The sequence below is a fragment of the Lycorma delicatula genome, chromosome 5, assembly GCF_047948215.1.
Source record: "Lycorma delicatula isolate Av1 chromosome 5, ASM4794821v1, whole genome shotgun sequence".
Lineage (NCBI taxonomy): Eukaryota > Metazoa > Arthropoda > Insecta > Hemiptera > Fulgoridae > Lycorma > Lycorma delicatula.
The window spans coordinates 180,673,323-180,693,458 of record NC_134459.1 but is presented as its reverse complement, the minus strand read 5'-3'; the positions used below and the strand labels follow the sequence as shown (position 1 = coordinate 180,693,458).

Below are 20,136 nucleotides of genomic sequence, written 5' to 3'. Positions count from 1 at the left end.
AACTCACATCTTCTATATTTTTTTCAGTAGCCACTGTTATGGAGTTGAAGTATGCCTGCTATGTTAGCATATCTAGAACATGTAGCGATTGAATTTTTAACAGCAGAAAAGTAAATGCTAATGACATTCATCATTATCCAAAGGCTGTTTATGGCGATGAAAATGTTGATCAAAGTACGAGTAGGTGGACAATAAAATTTTGTTCATCAGAAGCTGGTAAAGTGAATACAGAGGATGAATACTGCAGTGGTCCACCAGTTTCTGTGACTTGACAAAAAGCGCTAAAAGCATTATGTTAAGCGATAATTTTGAATATTTAGATAAATCGATTCAAAATTACCCATAAATGCTAAAACACCTTACATGTGTGTTATGTTCAGCATCCACATAACCAATAATTCTGCAACATAATACTTTGCAATATACATTGCATGCAACTGCCATGGTTCTTGTGAAGTTGAAATTTTAACTATTCCACATCCTCAATTTTAGAAGCGTCTTACGATTCCACTTCTACAATTAGAGGGATGTTATGGGTATTCATTTTACCGAAGACGATGAACTGATGTAATAGATTAAGGAAAGACCAACATTTTTCATTGACAGAATGAGAAAACTGGTACACCATTAGGAGAAAGAAATGGGTACCTTGACAATGTAGAAAAATAAATTAAAATTTTTGTATCAAATAAAATGCATTTTACATCATATTTATTTAATTTGACCATCTCTTTTCATTTGTAAGTTATGAGTGAGTGTGCATTACATTTCATCCACCCCTCATGGCTTGTCACTATTGGAACTTACATTGTCTATTAATCACAAAAAAAATGCTTCATTACCATTTGAAATGTCGATATGTTCTTTTGCATCAGATATGATAAGTTCCCTCACTGTAGAATTGGGAACAGTTGAGGCAAAGAATTTACAGTTTCTCTGTAACCTTTTATGTACAATTACATTCAACTGAATGTTTTATTATTTGGTCATAAAACCATGGACATCTTATTTAGATGATCTTTTTATAAAACAGATGATGATGTTATTTAGAAAAACCATTCAAAATATAATTTCACAAAACTAATTTTTCAAAATGAATAAAGCATTATTTGAAAATAAAAATCTATTAGCAGTTGATTTTAAAGAAAATCTCTTTACAATATATTTTAAACATATCGGTTACTTTGATAAAAAAAAAATTAAAAAAAGAAGAATTTTAACATTTTGAGATGTTTCAGTTTTCCAAACGGTGGGAAAAGCTACTTAAGATAAAATACACATAATAATGTAATATAATTAAACAGAAAGTTATTTCTACTTGCTCTCTTTTAAGTTAAACTTTTGAGTTACCATGTAGTAGCGAGTCACAAGGAGGTAATATTAAAATTAAAAAAAAGTTTTTAAAAACTGAAATTTAGCTTTTTAACATTTTATGTACATATTAAAAAAAATAATACTAGAATTACTTTACGAAGAAAAAAAACTGCCCCCTGATATTGTACTAATGATCTTATTTAAGACTGATTTCTGTAGATAATTATTTTTTATTAATAAATTAAAAGTAATATATCTTCTTAAACATGATCAATAAATAGGTGTAGTTTATTGCATCATATCACTTGCTGTTGAAAATATATTGGATATTACAAGCTTGCTGTACTGTGATTATAACAATAATAACTTTACATATATAAATATTACTCTTAACTGTATTTCAGTTATCACTAGTCATAATTTAAAACATAGCTTTTTTTGTATTATACATACAAACAATTTTTTTGTTGTTGATTAAATAAATATGACTTCAATTTGTTGTTGCCTGTTGTCTCATACATGACTATTAGTATCACTTAATAATAAGACAGCTCTGTTGTTGACCTTCTTTTGAGCCAGCTCAAATCTTATTATTGTTTGGCACTATTTCAATTCTTTTTTTCAATAAACTGTTAATTCTAATTCATAGTTTATATATATACATAGATTTTTTTCTGTCAGTGAATTTTTTTTGGGTGATAAAATTCATTTTTTGTTACTTAATTATTACTTTGTATGTGTCTGTCTGTGGGTGTAAATGTTAATTTATTTATGGCTATTCTAGATTTAAAATATTTACTCATCGGCCATTATCACATAGAATTATCAATAAAAAAAAGTATTGTAATCAGTCACAATTTTGCATAACTGTATTTTTTTTTATTTCTTAAGTTTTAAGGTTTTTTAATCCAAACATGCAAAACAAAAAGTTAGAATGGAATTTTGTATTTATGGATTTTTCCCCTATCTCTGGAATTTGTTAATGTACAACTATGAAATGTAATATTTATGTTATTAGACATTGATGCTATTAGATATTTTTTTAATCAAGTGATTTTGATGAAAACTTATTTGTATGTAAGAACTGCAATTTGATTAAAAGTTTACAGGGATTTAAACTTTTTGTTAGTAAGTAACTGTGTTGTAAAAAGAACTGAAAATTTTCCCGCCTACAAAAAAAAAATTAAATCTAATTGACAGTTTAGATTTTGACAAACAAGTATAGGACCCAAAGATTGTACGGTGAAAAAATATGAGTTTTTTCTTTTTTTACACAACGGTTAATATTTTATGACTATCATCCAAAACCAATAGAAATTAAAATAATCAAGGTTTCAGTTTTTGACTTCAATAGAAATACACAAAAAGAATGGTAATAAATCTGAAGGGCCACTGCCTCACAGGTTTGGAAAGGGCTTAATTAAAAAATAAAAATATATTTTTTAAATGGTGGTCGAGATGGATATGCTTTTTCCTTTTTTTAAATGATCATCTTCATTTCTGTTAAACACTATATTAGTATTTCTTTACTAATTTTCTTTTGGGAGCATAGAGAACAACCCTTAATAATTGTAAAATATAAACGATGAGAGTTAAGCTTACAAACAATTATACTGTTATATAAATGATAATTGTTGGTAAGTTGAACTCTCATTATTTATATTTTATATATAACATACTAAGAGTGCAATGTTAAAAAAATTTAACCTTAATTGTTTTTACATCAACAGTAGAATCTTAATGTCAAATTAGCGTGTGTTTATAAATACTAACAATATTAAAAGTATAAAATTAAATTGACAAACTATGAGACAAAATAAAATAAAACTACAAAAAAAGTTACGTACTGATGTTTCATGCAATTATAAATTTAATTACAATAATTTATGTATGAAATAAAAATATAGGAGGCGCTACACATAAGAATCAGTGTACATCAATTCCAATATTATTTTTTTGAAATTTTGAATGAAAAAATAAAAAAGTATACTTATTGAAAGGTGTTGAATCATATTTAATGTCAAGCAATAATAACTGTTTGTGACACTGGGTCAAGAAAATTAAAAAAGTTAACAGCAAGAAACAGGTCAGATATTTGCATATTTTATTTGATCTGATTTCCATAGAAATTAGATATCATTTACAATCTCTTTCTGTCTGTATTTAATCAATTGATTAAATCAAACTGATTTAAAAAAAAAAATCTGATTTGATTTCTATAGAAATGACTATTGTACACATTCATCCAACCTGTGTAGCAGAATGGTAACATCTCATACTTTCATCTGGTTTAGTATCATTCATACTCCATAAATAAGGTAACTTTTAATTTATAGCATTCTCAAGATGTAGAAATATTACTAATCTTTTTTTTAATACAAGGTTGAAGTATAACTTTAATATTGAGGAAAAGTATTGCTTTTTCTATAAAACCATTACAGTGCATTCTTCAGTTGTGTGACAAGAATTATCTATTGCGATTTTATTAATCTATATTCATTAAGAGTAAAGTAAGGTCAATTAATTGTAGTAATTGATCTGTCTGCATTCAGGCTTTATATTTGTTTCATTGTCCACAAATAAATAAAGGAAATCTTGAATGAACTCAAAAGAATTTTTCAAGTTAACCTTTTATCTAACGAAATAAAATGTACAACTTTTACTACTCTATTAAAACATTTTTTTTTTTTTTAAACAGAGGGGATGAGGAGTATTGTATTATTATTCTTTGTCAACAAATTATAGCTGTCAGATTTTTGCATTTTTCACTGTTATGAAGCAGAGTTAAAAATATTAATAACTTGGTTGCAAATTTTGTGTTGGCCTCTTGTTCTGACTTATTTTCGTGAATTGTTTAAACAACTAATTTGGTGCGGTAACATTTAATGTATAAATTTTTTGAAAATCACCGGGAGGTAAGGAGAGGAGTATATAAATCTGGTAGATCAAATGCCTTTTTTTCATTTACTTAACTACAAATTAAATAGATAAATCAGAATCGCACCTTTCTGTTTATTATAATAAAAATATTGTTACTCCTTTTCCATTTATTTTCATTCAATAGTCTGCTAGGATATATCTTCATCTGTATTGCGTATGTTGGGTTAGATAAATCTTATTTCGCTGATTAAGTATATTTTTACAACTTATTCTCTTTAATTCTACAACAAAATTGTCTTTTGGTTCATAAACCCAAATAATTTTAAACATTTTGTTTCTTAATTTTCATAAAGTAAATAAATTCTAGGATTCTTTCTTTCAACTTGTACACTGTGAATCAAACAATGAAATAACAGACAAAAAATGTTTTTCTTTAAATATATAATTTTAAAAACACAAGCAGTACTGATATTTTACAGTTAAACTTTTAAAAGCCAATTTCAATTTTTAAAAGTACTTTTTTATTTTAATATTATCTCCTCATGACCGACTATTAATACTATATCGGCGTTCCCACCAAATTTTAAGATTAGTTTTTTCCTGACCAATTCAGTAAAAATTTTCCTGACTCTCATAATGTTATGCTACTGCCATTTGCAGTATGCCTTAATATGTGGCCTATAAGTCTGTCTCTTCTTTTAACTTTTCCAAATGCTTCTTTCTTCGTCGATTTGCGCAACACCTCTCCATTTATCACCTTATCCAACCATCTGATTTTTAACATTCTCCTATAGCACCAAATTTCAAAAGCTTCTAATCTTTCCTTCTCAGATACTCCAATCGTCCAAGTTTCACTTCCATATAAACGTACGCTCCAAACATATACTTTCAAAAATCTTTTCCTGACGTTCAAATTAATTTTTGATATAAACAAATTATACCTGACTGAAGGCTCGTTTCGCCTGTGCTATTCGGCATTTTATATCACTCCTGCTTCGTCCATCTTTAGTAATTCTACTTCCCAAATAACAAAATTCTTCTATTCCATAATTTTTTCTCTTCATTTTTTTTTATATTCAGTGGTCCATCTTCGTAATTCTACTATATTTCATTACTTCGTTTTGTTCTTGCTTATTTTCATGCAGTAGTTCTTGCGTAGGACTTCATCCATGCCATTCATTGTTCTTTCTAAATCTTTTTTACTCTCGACTAGAATTACTATATCATCAGCAAACCATACCATCTTCATCTCTTCACCTTGTACTGTTACTCCAGATCTAAATTGTTCTTTAACATCATTAACTACTAGTTTTATGTAAAGATAAAAAAGTAACAGGGATAGGAAAATTCCTGTCAGACTCACTTACTTATTACGGCTACCTTTTTATGTTCTTAAATTATTACTGTTGCTGTTTGGTTCCTGTAAATGTTAACAATCATTCTTGAACATCATAGTAACTAAAAATAACACAGATAAAAACTAACTAAAGCAATTTTTTTAAATAATTGGCTCGCACCTACAATTGCTCAAAAATTTTTCACAAAAACTAACTTACATTATTTTGCAAAGTAAACAAAAAACAATATTTAGTAACTTGATTTGAATAGAAATGCTATTAAAATCACTGTGACTAGCAGACTGAACAGAATAGCTTATTTTTTACAGAAAATAAACATTATTAGCATTTACTTGAAAAATAAAAATTTTGTCATTATTATTCTAATATATACCAAAAAATTAAAAAAATAATAATGCGTTCTCATTACATACATTATTATGTATGAATAAAACACAATGCAACTTTTCTTCAATATCTTTAGGTTCCTAATGGTTTTTCCTTTTTTAAAAATTTAATTTTACATCCCCAGACCCCAAAACTACTCTCAGCTCAAACGTTTATATATTTCACTTTCTTGTGGAAACGATAACTGCTGTAATTTTATGCTGATCACTTTCAAATTGTTCCCTAAAAAAAACTCAACCCTAAATCTCAGTTGAGTTGGTTAATGGCCAAAATCAGGAGGCTTTTAAAAAAACAAAATATTCCTCGAACTTTTTTATTAAGTAAAATATGGAATTCAATTACAGTTCTTTTCTTTGGATAAGGGTCTCATTACCTAAAACTTTTGTCTGAAAAATTTTTTTATACAACCAACCCTTACGGCAAGGATGATTAAAACGTTGCTGGAATTTAAGATGGAGCTTTCTATGCTAAATTTGTGAAACTTTTTTTCACATGCAACCATTGTCGTATTGAGTAAATTTGAAGTTTTTCTTAACTTTAAGGTGGAAATTTTTTTTATCCCCTTCTTAACACCAGTGAAATATTTTTTTTTCAAATTTTATACTGATTTATAATTCAATTTAATCTGTATAATAATATAATTTAATTTAAATTTAATCATTAGTAAATCAGATTGTAAAAAAAGTTTTACAATAACTAATAATTCAATAATAACAATAAAAAAACAGAAGAACATCACAGTTATTAGTGAAAAAATGTTTATGTACTTTTCGTTAAAAAAAGAAAAAGGAAATGAAGTCGGATTCAAACCGATGTACATTCCCCTTGTAAGAGCCAAATATTTCACGAATTAAAATTTAATTTAGCTATAATTCTGAAACCGATGAAAATAAGTACCGCTTATGATATATCGTTGAAATGCTCTCAATGAGGCCTTATTACTGAAGTTAAAAAAACTGCAAAATCCAAATGTTTTGGATTTTGAGCTTTTTTTGACACTTTTGGTCCAGTCAAGTGCAATAAATAGAGGAGGTGCACAATAAGATGTTACAACTAAATCCAAAATTTCAACGTTCTACGCCTAACCGTTTTTGAGTTATGCGCGATACGTACATACAGATGTCACACCAAAAATAGTAAAAATGGATTCAGGGGGATGGTCAAATGGAAATTTCCATTGAAATCCAAAAACTTAAAATTTTTTTGCGATCTACTTTACTTCGTACAAGATTGTAGAAATTGAGATTTATAAATAACAGTTAATTATTTGATTGATCCCAAATTATTTTTATCGTTAACTGATCCCTGGTTATTGAATTCACTGATGTAACAATTCGATTTCGCAAATCTTGAAGAGTAGCAGGCATAATTGGTAAGCCCACCAGGTTGGTCTAGTGGTTAATTCGTCATTGCAAATCAGCTGATTTCAAAGTGGAGAGTTCCAAGGTTCAAATCCTAGCAAAGGCAAGAATAACTTTTTTACAGATTTGAATAATTGGATAGTGGATACCAGTGTACTTTGGTGGTTGGGATTCAATCAATCACACCTCTCAGAAACGGTCAACCTGAGACTGTACAAGACTACACTTCATTTACATTTATACATATCATCCTTATTCATCCTCTGAAGTAAAAGGTGGTTACATATTTGTTTTTGTTTATATTCTAATGTCGACATATTACAAAATAGAATTATAAACGAGTGTTCTAGTCTAAAGTAATAAAAAGTATTTACATTTGCTATTTAAAAATTAAAGAGATAAAACATTTCATTTAATTTAGAAAGTAATAATATTAAAAATGCCTCATATAAAAACATACGAATGCACCTGTTATGACATGCTTACAATAAATTAAAATATGAAAACAAGTTTAAATTTAATATTATATTATAATACAATACAAATAGGATAGGGCATCTTATACTTTAATGTAAACTCATCACTTTATATTTAATGACTTGAAAATAATGATGAGATATTTAATAATTAAAGGTCCAATGTTTATTCTAATATAAACAAGGTAATGGTTTTAAATGGAATTTTATTCAAGATCAGTAAAAGATCTTTAATAATTAAAAATTAATTATTGTTTTTATTTCTATGCAAAATATCTATTTTTCAAACCAAACAAATTATCAACTTTAAGGGGTTGTAAATGGGTAAAACCCCCCAAATTACAAAATAGTTTATTTCATATTTTTGTATAACTTAATGTTTTCAGTAAATTCCATAAAAAAGCTACCTATTGTAATGGATACCACAATTCGACTTCTGGAAAATTCCAACATATCTTCACGTTTCACATCCTCCAGACCCCAAAACCACCATCAACTTAAAAGTTTATATTTAAATATATACTTCATTTTCTTGTAGACATGATAACTGCCGTAATTTTGCGCCACACTTTCAAATTGTTCCTTAAAAATAATTCGATGGAAAATCTCTGTCGAGTTCGTTAATGGCCAAAATCGAACCATGGGAATGGAAATGCGGGGAACTTTTTCGAAAAAACAAAATATTGCTATAACTTTCTTATTAAGTGAAATATCGCATTCGTTTAAAGTTCCTACTATTTTTTGGATAATGGCCTTGTTGAGTCTTTGGAGTGTGTGTGTGTGTGTGTGTGCGCATGTGGTGGGGGTTGTGTGTATATTACGTCAATTCCCATTCCATCTTAATTAAATTATTGTTATTTTTATCACTGTCTCCACCTCTAAATTAATTACGTCAATGTTAGAAATTGTATTAATTATTAGCATTAGGCATCAATGTGAGTACTATAATTAAATAAATTATAAAATGTAAAATTCAGATGAACTGAAAAAACAATATGGCATAATTAAAGGTCACCTCACACGATTTAAAACTTACGTTGACATCAAATCCAACCGTGATGAACTAAGCCAATTAAATTTATGTTAAACAAAATTTTAAGAATGCCGGTCCGAATTCGATTCTGTCCGACTCAAATCAAATTATTAGACGAGTCTACTTCTGCTTCAGACTCTGAACGCGAAGATTTTGAAGCTGCATATTCTCAATTAGTGGAACATGCGTGAAATTTTATCGAAATAAATTCCAGCAGTGACAAGAAGGGACTACCAGTAGTTAACGAAAGCATTCAACAAAATCAGTTAGGCCCATCCATTAAATTACCCGCCATTATACTGCCTATTTTCAATGGACATTATGAAGATTGGTCGTTCCTATTACAATACGTTTAATTCTATTATTCATGTTAATAAATGTCTTGCTAACATTCAAATGTTTCATTACCTAAAATCCACACTAAAATGGGAAAAGATTCACAAATCCTTCAATATTTAGAGAGTTCTGACGGCAATTACACAATAGTATGGGGCTTACTTAAAGAAAGATATGAAAATAAATAATTTTTAATCGCTAAACATGTAAGCGCATTGTTTAACCTGAACAAGTTAGAAAAGAAATCGTTACATATGATTATGTTACATAATATCATCAATTGGTTGATGATACAGTGAAACATTTAAGAGCGTTTAAATCATTAGGCCAGCCCACTGATCAATGGGATACACTAAATTTACACTTAGTTACTAGCAAATCAGACAGAATGATAATCAGTGAATGGGTAACCAGTATTAATAATGAGTTACCTTCTTTTGAAGACTTAAATTTTTGCAAAAAAAAGTGCCAATGTTAGAGGCTATTGAAAACAAGGCTGCCAATGCATTATCAAAATATACACCTCCTGGTTTTACTTACAAATCACTAACGAGCCATCATAAACCCAGGAATCGGATATTTCTGACACAATCAAGTTATACTACTTCAATTAAAACCCATCAGGTTTGTAACAAATTGCATCCAATTTATCTATGTGAAAAATTTAAATCGTTTGCTGTGCCCGATCATGAGAAAGAAATCAAATGATTAGGTCTCTGTTTTAATTGTTTGAGTTCAGATCATCATAAAATTAGTCAGTGTAAGTCAAGTTCTTGTAAATTGTGCGGTAAGAAACACAATACCTTGTTGCACTATTCTAAAAATTCCGATAATGCTGAATCAAGTGCAAACAGTGGTGATACTCAATCTACAACTCAACATACAGTAGTATAAGCCTAAAATTTAAACAACATTCAAAATAAATGTCTAATTTTATTATCTACAGCATTAATTCATGTTTTTGATTGTCACGGTAGACCCAATTTGTGTACAGTAGTTTTAGATTCTGCATCTCAAGCGTATATTATAACCGGTGCAATGGTGAACAAACTGGGTTTGAAATCAACTAGAATTTATTCAGAAATAAGTGGAATTGGTCAGTCATTAGCTAAAGCTACATTTTGTCTCTAATGTGTTATAAGTTCCAGATTCAATTCATTCTCGGCATAATTCTTCCAAAAATTACTTATCCATTGCCTACTGCTCCAAATTGCTAAATCTGAAATTCAGATCCCGTCAAATTTAAACTTAGTCGATCCTCAGTTTTTTAACCCTGTAGATATTGATCTTCTCGTAGGAGCAGAGTTATTTTTCAATTTATGTAACGGCAATTTAAATCTATTGGGAACTGATCTTACCCTGCAGAACACAGTACTAGGTTGGTAATATCGGGAAAACTCAAGCTGAACAGATCTTCAGCCAATCCGTGCATTGTTTGTAATCTAAGCACTGAAGATAGACTTGACATCCAGATACAGAGATTTTGGCAGACAGAAGAGCTTCAGGAAGCTTACTTACTGAACCGATCATCAGAATGTGAACAAAATTTCATTGAAACTGTCACCCCCGTGATTTTACAGGAAGATTTATTGTCAGACGAAGAAAGGCTCAAGATTCTTCGAGGAAGGCTAGATATATTTAGTTTATGAACAATTTTGAAGAGCTTGGTCACATGATTCCTGATTCTGATGACGTGGATCTGATGAATGAAACATACTATCTTCCACATCATTGTGTTCTCAATGAATGAAGTACTACCATGAAGTTACACACAGTATTTGAAGGATCGTACAAATCTTCAAACAGTATCTCTCTAAATGACTTATTATTAGTAGGGCTAACTATGCAGGATTATTTATTTTCAATTTTGCTATGGTTTGGGAAGCATCAGTTTTTGTTTACCGCTGACGTTGAGAAAATGTATAGGCAGATTAGAGTGCATGAATCTGACATCAATTTGCAAGGAATCATGTGGCAATGCTCTCCAGAAGATACACTACAAACCTACTGTTTAACTACTGTTATGTATGGAATGGCGATAGCTCAGTTTCTCGCTACACAATGCCTCAACCGACTTGCTATTGAAGGAAATGGGACTTCCCAAAAAGGGCTGAAGTTGCGCTCTGACTTTTATGTCAATGATTTACTGACTGGAGCAAATTCCATAACAGACGCTATGGAGATTCAGGATCAAGTCATCCAGATGCTTCATCGTGCTGGATTTGAACTTAATAAGTAGTGTTCAAATGACGCAGAGTTACTTCAACACATACCCGAGACACATTGACACAAAAATTACACTATACATGAAAATGAATTTATAAATATAAAAAGACTTGGTATCGCATGGAAACCAATTTCTGACCAATTTTCTCTATGTGTTAGTCATATTCACAACAATCAAAAGCTTACTAAACGTGTCATTTTACCACAAATAGCCAACATTCGACCCACTTGGTTTAATCCAAGTCGTGAAGTCTAAGATTTTCATGCAACGTCTATGGAAACTGAAGATTGGTTGGGACAATGCTCTCCCGGAATCTGTACAGACATCTTGGTGCCACTACTATAAAGAATTAGGTACCTTGACTTTATTTAACATACCATGAAAAATTTGTCCTGAAAATGTCATTGATGTACAGTTACATGGGTTTTGTGACTCATCAGAGGCAGCTTATGGTGCCTGTATTTATAATCGTAGTGAATCAAGAGACAATAATATTACAGTTAGTCTTTTGTGCTCTGACCAAAACGGTCAGTTTACCTTGTTTAGAATTATGTGCAGCTATATTATTTTCATGTCTTGTTAAGAAAGAGGCAACTACAATGAGAATGACTTTCAGTAAATACAGTCTGACTCTACTGGCATGGATAAATTCAGCACCTGCCTGATGGAAAACTTTTGTTGCTAACAGAGTAACAGAAATACATGAGCACTAGCAAATGCGAGTGGAACCATGTGAAAGGCAGTGATAACTCCACAGATTACATTTCATGCGGATTATACCCAAGGCAAATTCATGACAATCAATTATGATGGCATGGGCCCAAATGTATCTGAAAATCCTGATCAGTAGCCAACTACTGAGCTTAAAGAAACTATTTTAGAAAAACGTAAGGAATCAGTACTTGTAATGTCTATCATTACATCTGAAATTTGGGAAAAATATTCAACATTAACCACACTTCAAAGGGTTATTGTATTTTCTTTGCGATTTATTAATAATTGTCGAAAATCACTCAAGGAGAGAGAATAAATTATACGTTTTTAACAGTCAATGAATTAAATAATGCTTTAAATCACTTAATCAAATTGACACAGCGTGAACATTTTTCAATTGATTTGAATGAGTTGCAACAAGGTAAACAAATTAACAATAAAAGTACATTAAAAACACTAAATTCATTTGTCGACAATACTTACATCATTTGTATGGGAGGAAGATTAGAAGTGTCAAATCTAGAGTATGGCCGAAAACATCCAATAATTTTACATTCCAAGTACAGACTTACCTACCTAATTATGGCACAGGAACACATTAAACATGCTGGATCATACCTTTTGCTTTCTTCAGTCCGTCAGAAGTACTGGCCCCGAAATGGATGAAATATTGCACGAAAGATCGTTCACATAATTGTGTTGCATGTTTTAAAATCAAACCTACACCATCATCACAACTAATGGGTTACCTTCCAGCAGCTAGGTTAGAACTTATAAAACCATTCATCAATACCGGATTAGACTATTGTAGACCATTTCATGTGCGTACCCCAATAACAAAAGAGGTACTCCACCAAGAAAAATTTACATCGCTGTGTTTCTATGTTTTGCCACAAGGGCTATCCAACTTGAAATAGTTGGAGATTTAACCACAGAGTTCTTCTTGGGTGCTTTAAAACGATTTATGACTCGACGCGGCAAGATATTACATTTATATTCTGACTCCACAACTTTTGTCGGGACCAAAAATCAATTAAATGAATTAAGAAATTTTCTTATGAAAAAATCTAATAAAGGAAAAATTCACGTTTATTTATCACAAGACAACATCACATGGCACTTCATACCACCACGCTCTCCACATTTTGTAGGCCTGTGGGAGGCATTAGTGAAATTATTAAAATAACATCTGAAAAGAATATTTGACAATAAAGTGCTCACATTTGAGGAGATGTCTGCAGTGTTAACATTAATAGAGGCTTGCCTAAATTCTACACCATTGACTCAACTATCCAGTGATCCTTCCGATTTGTCCCTACTCACTCCTGGTCATTTCCTTGTTGGTGGTGAAATCACTACGCCGATAGAACCAGATCTGCAAGACATTCGTATAAACCGGCTTTCACGATGGCAAGTTATACAGCAGAACTTTCAACATTTTTGAAAACAATGGTCCAGTGAATACCTCTATAGTCTGCAGCAGCGTGGAAGGTGGACCAAGCCGCATTCAAATCTCCAACCTGGTGATTTAGTCCTCATCAAGAAAGACAATTTACCACCTTTAAAATGGTGTATGGCAAGAGTCCTTACCCTACATCCTGCTCATACGTATTCGTAAGAGTTGTATCGGTTAAAACAGCTACTGGAATACTTAAAACAACTATTCATAAGCTTTCTCCTCTTCCAAAAAATATGACCTAAAATGTGATATTTAACAGTTTACCTGTGTAATATCATTTATTGTTAATGTTTAGTTTCAGTGTATGTACAGACAACCTTGTATTCTAAGTTTTATTGTGTACTGATGTTCTTATAGACTTTGTATTTTGTTATTGTTCACTTTGGTTGTATTTTCTCATAACGGTCAGTTCTTGTGTGTATAACCTTTGAAGGGGTTCACTTCAAGGTGGGAGTCATGTTGTCTCTGGTGTGTATGGTCTGTCTGCGTGTGCCTGTGGGGGGGTGTTTGTAGTTCTGCTGGTGTCGAGATGTATGGTGCATGTCATGTATGAACACTGTGCAGTGTATTTCATTCGGTAATGACAGATTTATAATCGCAAATAAATGATAAATTTTGTGGTGATACCAGCGGTTCTTTTTCTTGTGCAACCCCAACAGGCCTAAAACTTATGCAAGTAAAGATTTTGATATCACCAATCATTGGCCCAGGGGGTGGAAATGGGGTTTTGAAGACAAAAAAAATCATACCTCCCATAATAAGCACAGTATCAAATCGGTTTAAAGTGGTCGTTATTCCAATAAACATTACCTTGTCGGAAACTATTTTTGATATAACCAACCCTTAAGGCAAGGGATGACCATAATTTTGCTGGAACTGTAAGAAGATGGGCTTGTTGTATGTGAAACTTTTTTCACATGCAACCATTGTCGTATTGAGTAAATTTAAAGTTTTTCTTAATTTTAAAGTGGAAATCTTTTTTATCCCCTACTTAGCACTTGTGAAATATACCTCCACCTTCCGGCATGCCGAAAGTGATTTTTTATTTAATTTCTGCTTGCATTTTCCTTTTAAGGGATCTACTTTGTTCTTCTTAAGAGAAGTTTTTTTTCTACAAGACATTCTTCATATCATCTTCTCACTGCCATGAGCTTTTTTTTTAGTAATGAAAACATTCTCCTTGCCCCCAGCATCTACAATTGCACAAAACTTTTCGTTGATAAACTGTCTCTTCGTGCAAACTCTCCACAAGAAGAGATTTGTTAATGGAACAGCCACCTCTGAAAATACAATTCTCTGAAATTTTTTCTATAGAAATCCTTTGATTTCTTATGTTGCAAATATATTTTGCCAAAATTTCCTTATTCCTAACACATCTAAAAACTTTCTTTTGACCCTAAACACTCTTTCTAAATTTTATTTATTTTATGAACTCCAAAACAAAGTAATGAGGCATTTATCTACTTATCATTACTAAATCTGAATATTAAATTTAAAAGAATAAAAGTATTCAGCGGATCAATTTAGTCATACCAAGAAATGTTATGATCAATGATTACAACCAATTATGACTGTTCAATTTATAACTGATCATTCATTACATTGACATTATTTTTTTATCTACTATATTTAATTTAAAAATCTGTATTATTTCTATGTGCACATATGCATGGCTAAATATTGTTTTGACTTTACCAGAGCAAAAAAAAAAAAAAAAAAATAAGCAACCTATATAAAGACTCGGATGATCGGTATAGAATTATCACTGATATACAAATTACTATAAGTAACTTTGATAAGAAAGTTTAAGATAACAGCTAATTTATTTCTTTTAGTTATCTATAATGTACACTACTGTGCAAATTAATGGAAATAATGTTATATTTTATGATTTTTTTTTAAGTCGGTAGGTATGCCATGTAACAGCATTCAGTTATTTTTTTTTTATTTTTTGTAACTGGTTTTCATCTTTTCATTAAAACATAGCCTAAAATTTTCATGTTATTTTGATATCTTTCTTAATATAACTGTATTTTCCATTTATTTTACCTAAACTTTATTCAAAAGAAGAAAACTAAAATAGAAACTATCACACCAAAAAAAAACAAAGAAATTAACTAGCTATGTCGATCATTAAATAAGTCAAACTGCTAATTTCCACTTTACTTTTTTCTTTGACTATATGAAGAAAGTATAAACAAATAAATAAATAAAAACTACAGCTGTGGCTAAATTTGTTATCTTATGGCTATAATTATAATCACCTTTTTCTTTCATGGAGTCAGCCAATTGTTTAAATTGCTGTAATGTACCGACATCATCATCAATCTCCTTGTAATCCACAACACTGCCACTATCGACATCAATAGCAGATGATGCAACACCACCAGATGATTTAAGTAAAGAGGACAGAACAATAGTCTTAACTCCCAACTCTTTCAGATAATCTAATTTTGATTCTAAACCTGAAAAAGGATTATGTATTTAGAAGTAACCAATAAAATTCTAATTAAAATTTACTTAACTAGTATAAACCTGTATTAGATGTATTTCTTGGACTTCTAAATAAAACAGTATTCATGGTTACAAATAGGAGAATAAAATTAATATGTAAAGTTGAGTCATAAAAATCAAATTTCTTATCAAGATTAATAAATCTAACAGATTTTAAAATCTACTTCACTATAACATAAATACTACATAAAATTATCAATTTCTTTTAAATTAGAAATTTTGTGTTTTTCGTTTTTCAAATACACAAAGGCATTTTCAATCATTTTTCACCATACACATGCACTGCTATTTAACACTTCAGAGTATTGTTGTTTTTATGTTTTATGACATTAAATATAGGGCGTTTCATAATGTTCTTCGGAGTTTCGAAAATTCATTAACAAAAAACTATTTCACTCATAAGAATAAAACAAGTACTGTATGAAAGAGTACTTAAAATAGTTTTTTCCACATATTCTAGGCAGTTAGTAAACCATCGACAGTAGAGAAAACGGCTGCCACAGGAAGCAAAAAGTTGTTTTGCTTGTTAGAATTTTACTTGTCAAAGTCAGTAATTTCTGTGCAACGTGCGTTTCGATTGAAATTTCATAAGTAGCCACCAAGTGCCAATTCGTGCACGGTATAAACAATTCAGTGAAACTGGTTGCTCGTGCAAGCGAAAATCAACTAGTTGTCCATCAACCTCAGAAGTCAATGTCGAACGTGTGCATGCAAGTTTCATTCGCAGCCTGTCAAAATCGACTGCGGCTGCAGGCAGAGAATTAGAAATTCCAAAAACAGCAGTGTGGAGAGTTCTCTCCGTAAACGTTTATTATGCAAACCGTACTGTCTTCAATTAATCCAGCGCCTTTCTGATGGAGATCAAACACGTAGGCTCGATTTTTGTTTACAGTTACAGGAAAATATGTTGTTAGATGAAGGTTTTCTAAACAAGATCATTTTCAGCGATGAAGCTACTTTCCATATTAGCGGCAAAGTAAACCGTCATAATGTGCAAGTTTGGGAAACTGAAAACCCACATGCTTATGTGGAAGGAACACATTCGGGATTCTCCGAAAGTAAACGTTTTTGGTGCGATATCTTGTGAGGCAGTGTATGGGGCGTTCTTTTTAATGGAAACGACAGTAATCGGCTCGATATACCTGGATATGTTACAATTATGGCTTATGCCTCAGCTACTCAACGACTTCATTTTCCAGCAAGATGGTTGCCCTGCCCGTTTTCATAATGAGGTTCCGACAGTACCTTAACACAACATTACCTCGGCGCTGGATAGGACGTGCGTCTGAAGAAGACCAACACATTATGCTGCAGCCACCAAGATCACCAGACCTCACGCCAGCGTGATTTCTTTCTCTGGGGTTACGTGAAAGATAAGGTGTTTATCCCACCGATGCCGCTCGATATCACTGAGCAAAAGGATCGCATAATCAATGCGATCAACTCTATCGAAAATGACATGTTAGAACAAGTTTGGCAAGAGCTAGACTTTCGTGTTGATGTGTGCCGTGTCACCAGAGGAGCACATATTCAACATTTATAGATTTTAACAAAAACTGTTTAGAGTCCCTGCATCACCTCATACAACTTTCATTTTGGTAAGTGAAATACTTTTTTTGTACTGAATTTTTGTAACTCCTAAGAACATTATGAAACGCCCTGAATATTATTTATTCTTTAAAGAGGAAAATGAGGTAATAATTTGATAAAAAAATAAAAATAAATAACAAACCTTTTTCTGAATATTGAACCCAAATCAGCTAATCTAGAAGCCAGCATACTAATCTCTATACCAACTGGTACGCTAATGATGATCCTCTTTTTAAAATAACAATGAATGTTTTTTATAAATTAAAAGGTAAGATAAGGTTCACTTTCACCCAGTGATTCAAAACAGTAATACAATTATGTTTGTTAATTTGTTTTGTAGTAATTTTAGAATGGCTGTACAAATTTTTATGAAATTGGTATCAAACGATTTGTACCGACCACGTAAGTGAAATCAAGCATACGGCAGCTTGAAGAAAATAAAATATCTGATTGCATACATGTTATATGATCTACAAACTTCATAAATATGAGTACATAAATTAAAGGGTTTATAACACTACCCTCCTTAAGAAGTATTGATAAACATTATCAAAATATATTTAAACGTTTAATAATCAGAATTTAGAACTAAAGAGAATAAGTAAATAAACAGTTCAAAATCTGTAACAAGGATATAATAAAAATTAAATTAATGAATGTGGTTTGAGTATTGATTTTACATTAACCTGTTTTGAATTTCAGGCCTAAACACTGACTAAACTCTAAAAATGACAAATAAAAAAGAACAATTTTTTATTACAATTTATTATTTTCAATGTCCTTAATGCCACTTTCACGCTAGAAATTATTAGTCTTCGTACATAATGGAAAAATAAATTTATTCACAATTTCTTTTTTTGTCAATATAATTCAGTAGACTGAATAATATATATATATATATATATATATAAATATGTTAAGTTTTCTCAACATGGAAAGATATTATATACAAACAATAAAGTTTAGCTTATCAACATATAAAAATTTAGTTCATACGAGCGCTTTCAGATTATTATCCATCTTCAGGAATATCCAATTAATTACAAAATAAGTAAAAATTTATTTAAAATATGAAAAATAGAATAAATTGAAAAAAAATTGTGAATTAAGTAAAGTTTTGTGTTTGTGTGTGCGTGCGCATGTATATATATATATATATATATATATATATATATATAAAAGAATTGATCATCATGGTAATAAAATTAAAATAAGTCATACATTAAAGTAAAATGCATCTTGTCAATAAAGTAATCTCAGTTGTTTTGATAATGTAAAATTAAGGCCGTTTGGCCAACCTGATAATCATTAATTATTGTTACCAATTTGTTTGAATAATATGTCGTTCTTGAATTTAGTTTGTTCGTTCATTAGTTTGTTATTATTTAAATAAATGTAAAATTTCTCTAAAATATTAGTTTTATAAAAATTGTTTAGTATATTCTAATACATCGAAGAAATAATTTGGATTGTAATTTTATATTCCAATACATGTTTAGCAAAATTAAAATGATCCTTATTTCCTTTATTTATTTATACAACTAATATATTCTTTTATCTTAACTGAAAATGATCAATTAGACATTACAATTATATTTTAGATCACAGTTTACGGATTTTAAGCTTTTTTTTTCCTGTTTAGCCTCCGATAATTACCATTAAGATATTACTTCACAGGATGAATGAGGATGATATGTATGAGTGTAAATGAAGTGTTATCTTGTACAGTCTCAGTTTGACCATTCCTGAGATGTGTGGTTAATTGAAACCCAACCACCAAAGAACACTGGGTATCCATCCACAATCTATATTCAATCCGTTTAAAAATAACTGACTTTACTAGGACTTCAATGATGGAACTCTAGACTTCAAAATCAGCTGATTTGGGAAGATGCGTTCACCACTAAACCAACCTGGTGGTTTTACGCATTTTAAGCTATATACTCTTTGTTTGTCTAAATTATATTTTACTGTACTGAAATCATCATTATTACTTGTATATTTTATTAGATTTTTTATAATCTATATTATATTAAATTCTAACATATTCTTTTCTTGTAATATTATTTGTTAGTTTTATTTTATCTTTTATATATATTTTATTTTTTAGTTAGGTGTATAATTTATTAAATTTTCATTGTATTCATTTGTTACAGCAATAAGTTTAATGTTATGTAGTTCATTATTAACATTTATTTTATGTTTTAAATATTTTATTACTATATAAATTTTGGTATTAAAAGTTGCAGTTTTTTGATTCCAAGGATGAAAGGAGGTGAAATATATTATAGCATCTTGTTTGGTTGGTTTTCTTTATATGTCTGTCAATTTCATTATTGATATACTTTTGGTTAATTTTTATATCTAAGTAATAAATACTATTGTTATTTTTAATTTAATATTATCATTTAAAGAATTAATTTCTTTAATTATTGTATCGTCTTCATTATTAAATTGCTGATCATATACGATTAATATATCGTCTAT

General features: G+C 30.2%; 1 protein-coding gene across 1 annotated transcript in view; it reads right to left on the bottom strand.

Moving 5' to 3' along the window:
* The window catches only part of LOC142325657 (amino acid transporter heavy chain SLC3A1-like), a 60,503-nt gene that overhangs the window by 28,572 nt on the left and 11,795 nt on the right, over window positions 1-20,136 (bottom strand). Inside the window, exon 2 of the mRNA XM_075367684.1 lies at window positions 15,810-16,010. Within this exon, the coding sequence (XP_075223799.1) occupies window positions 15,810-16,010 (201 nt within the window). The remainder of the gene's footprint in view (window positions 1-15,809; window positions 16,011-20,136) is intronic.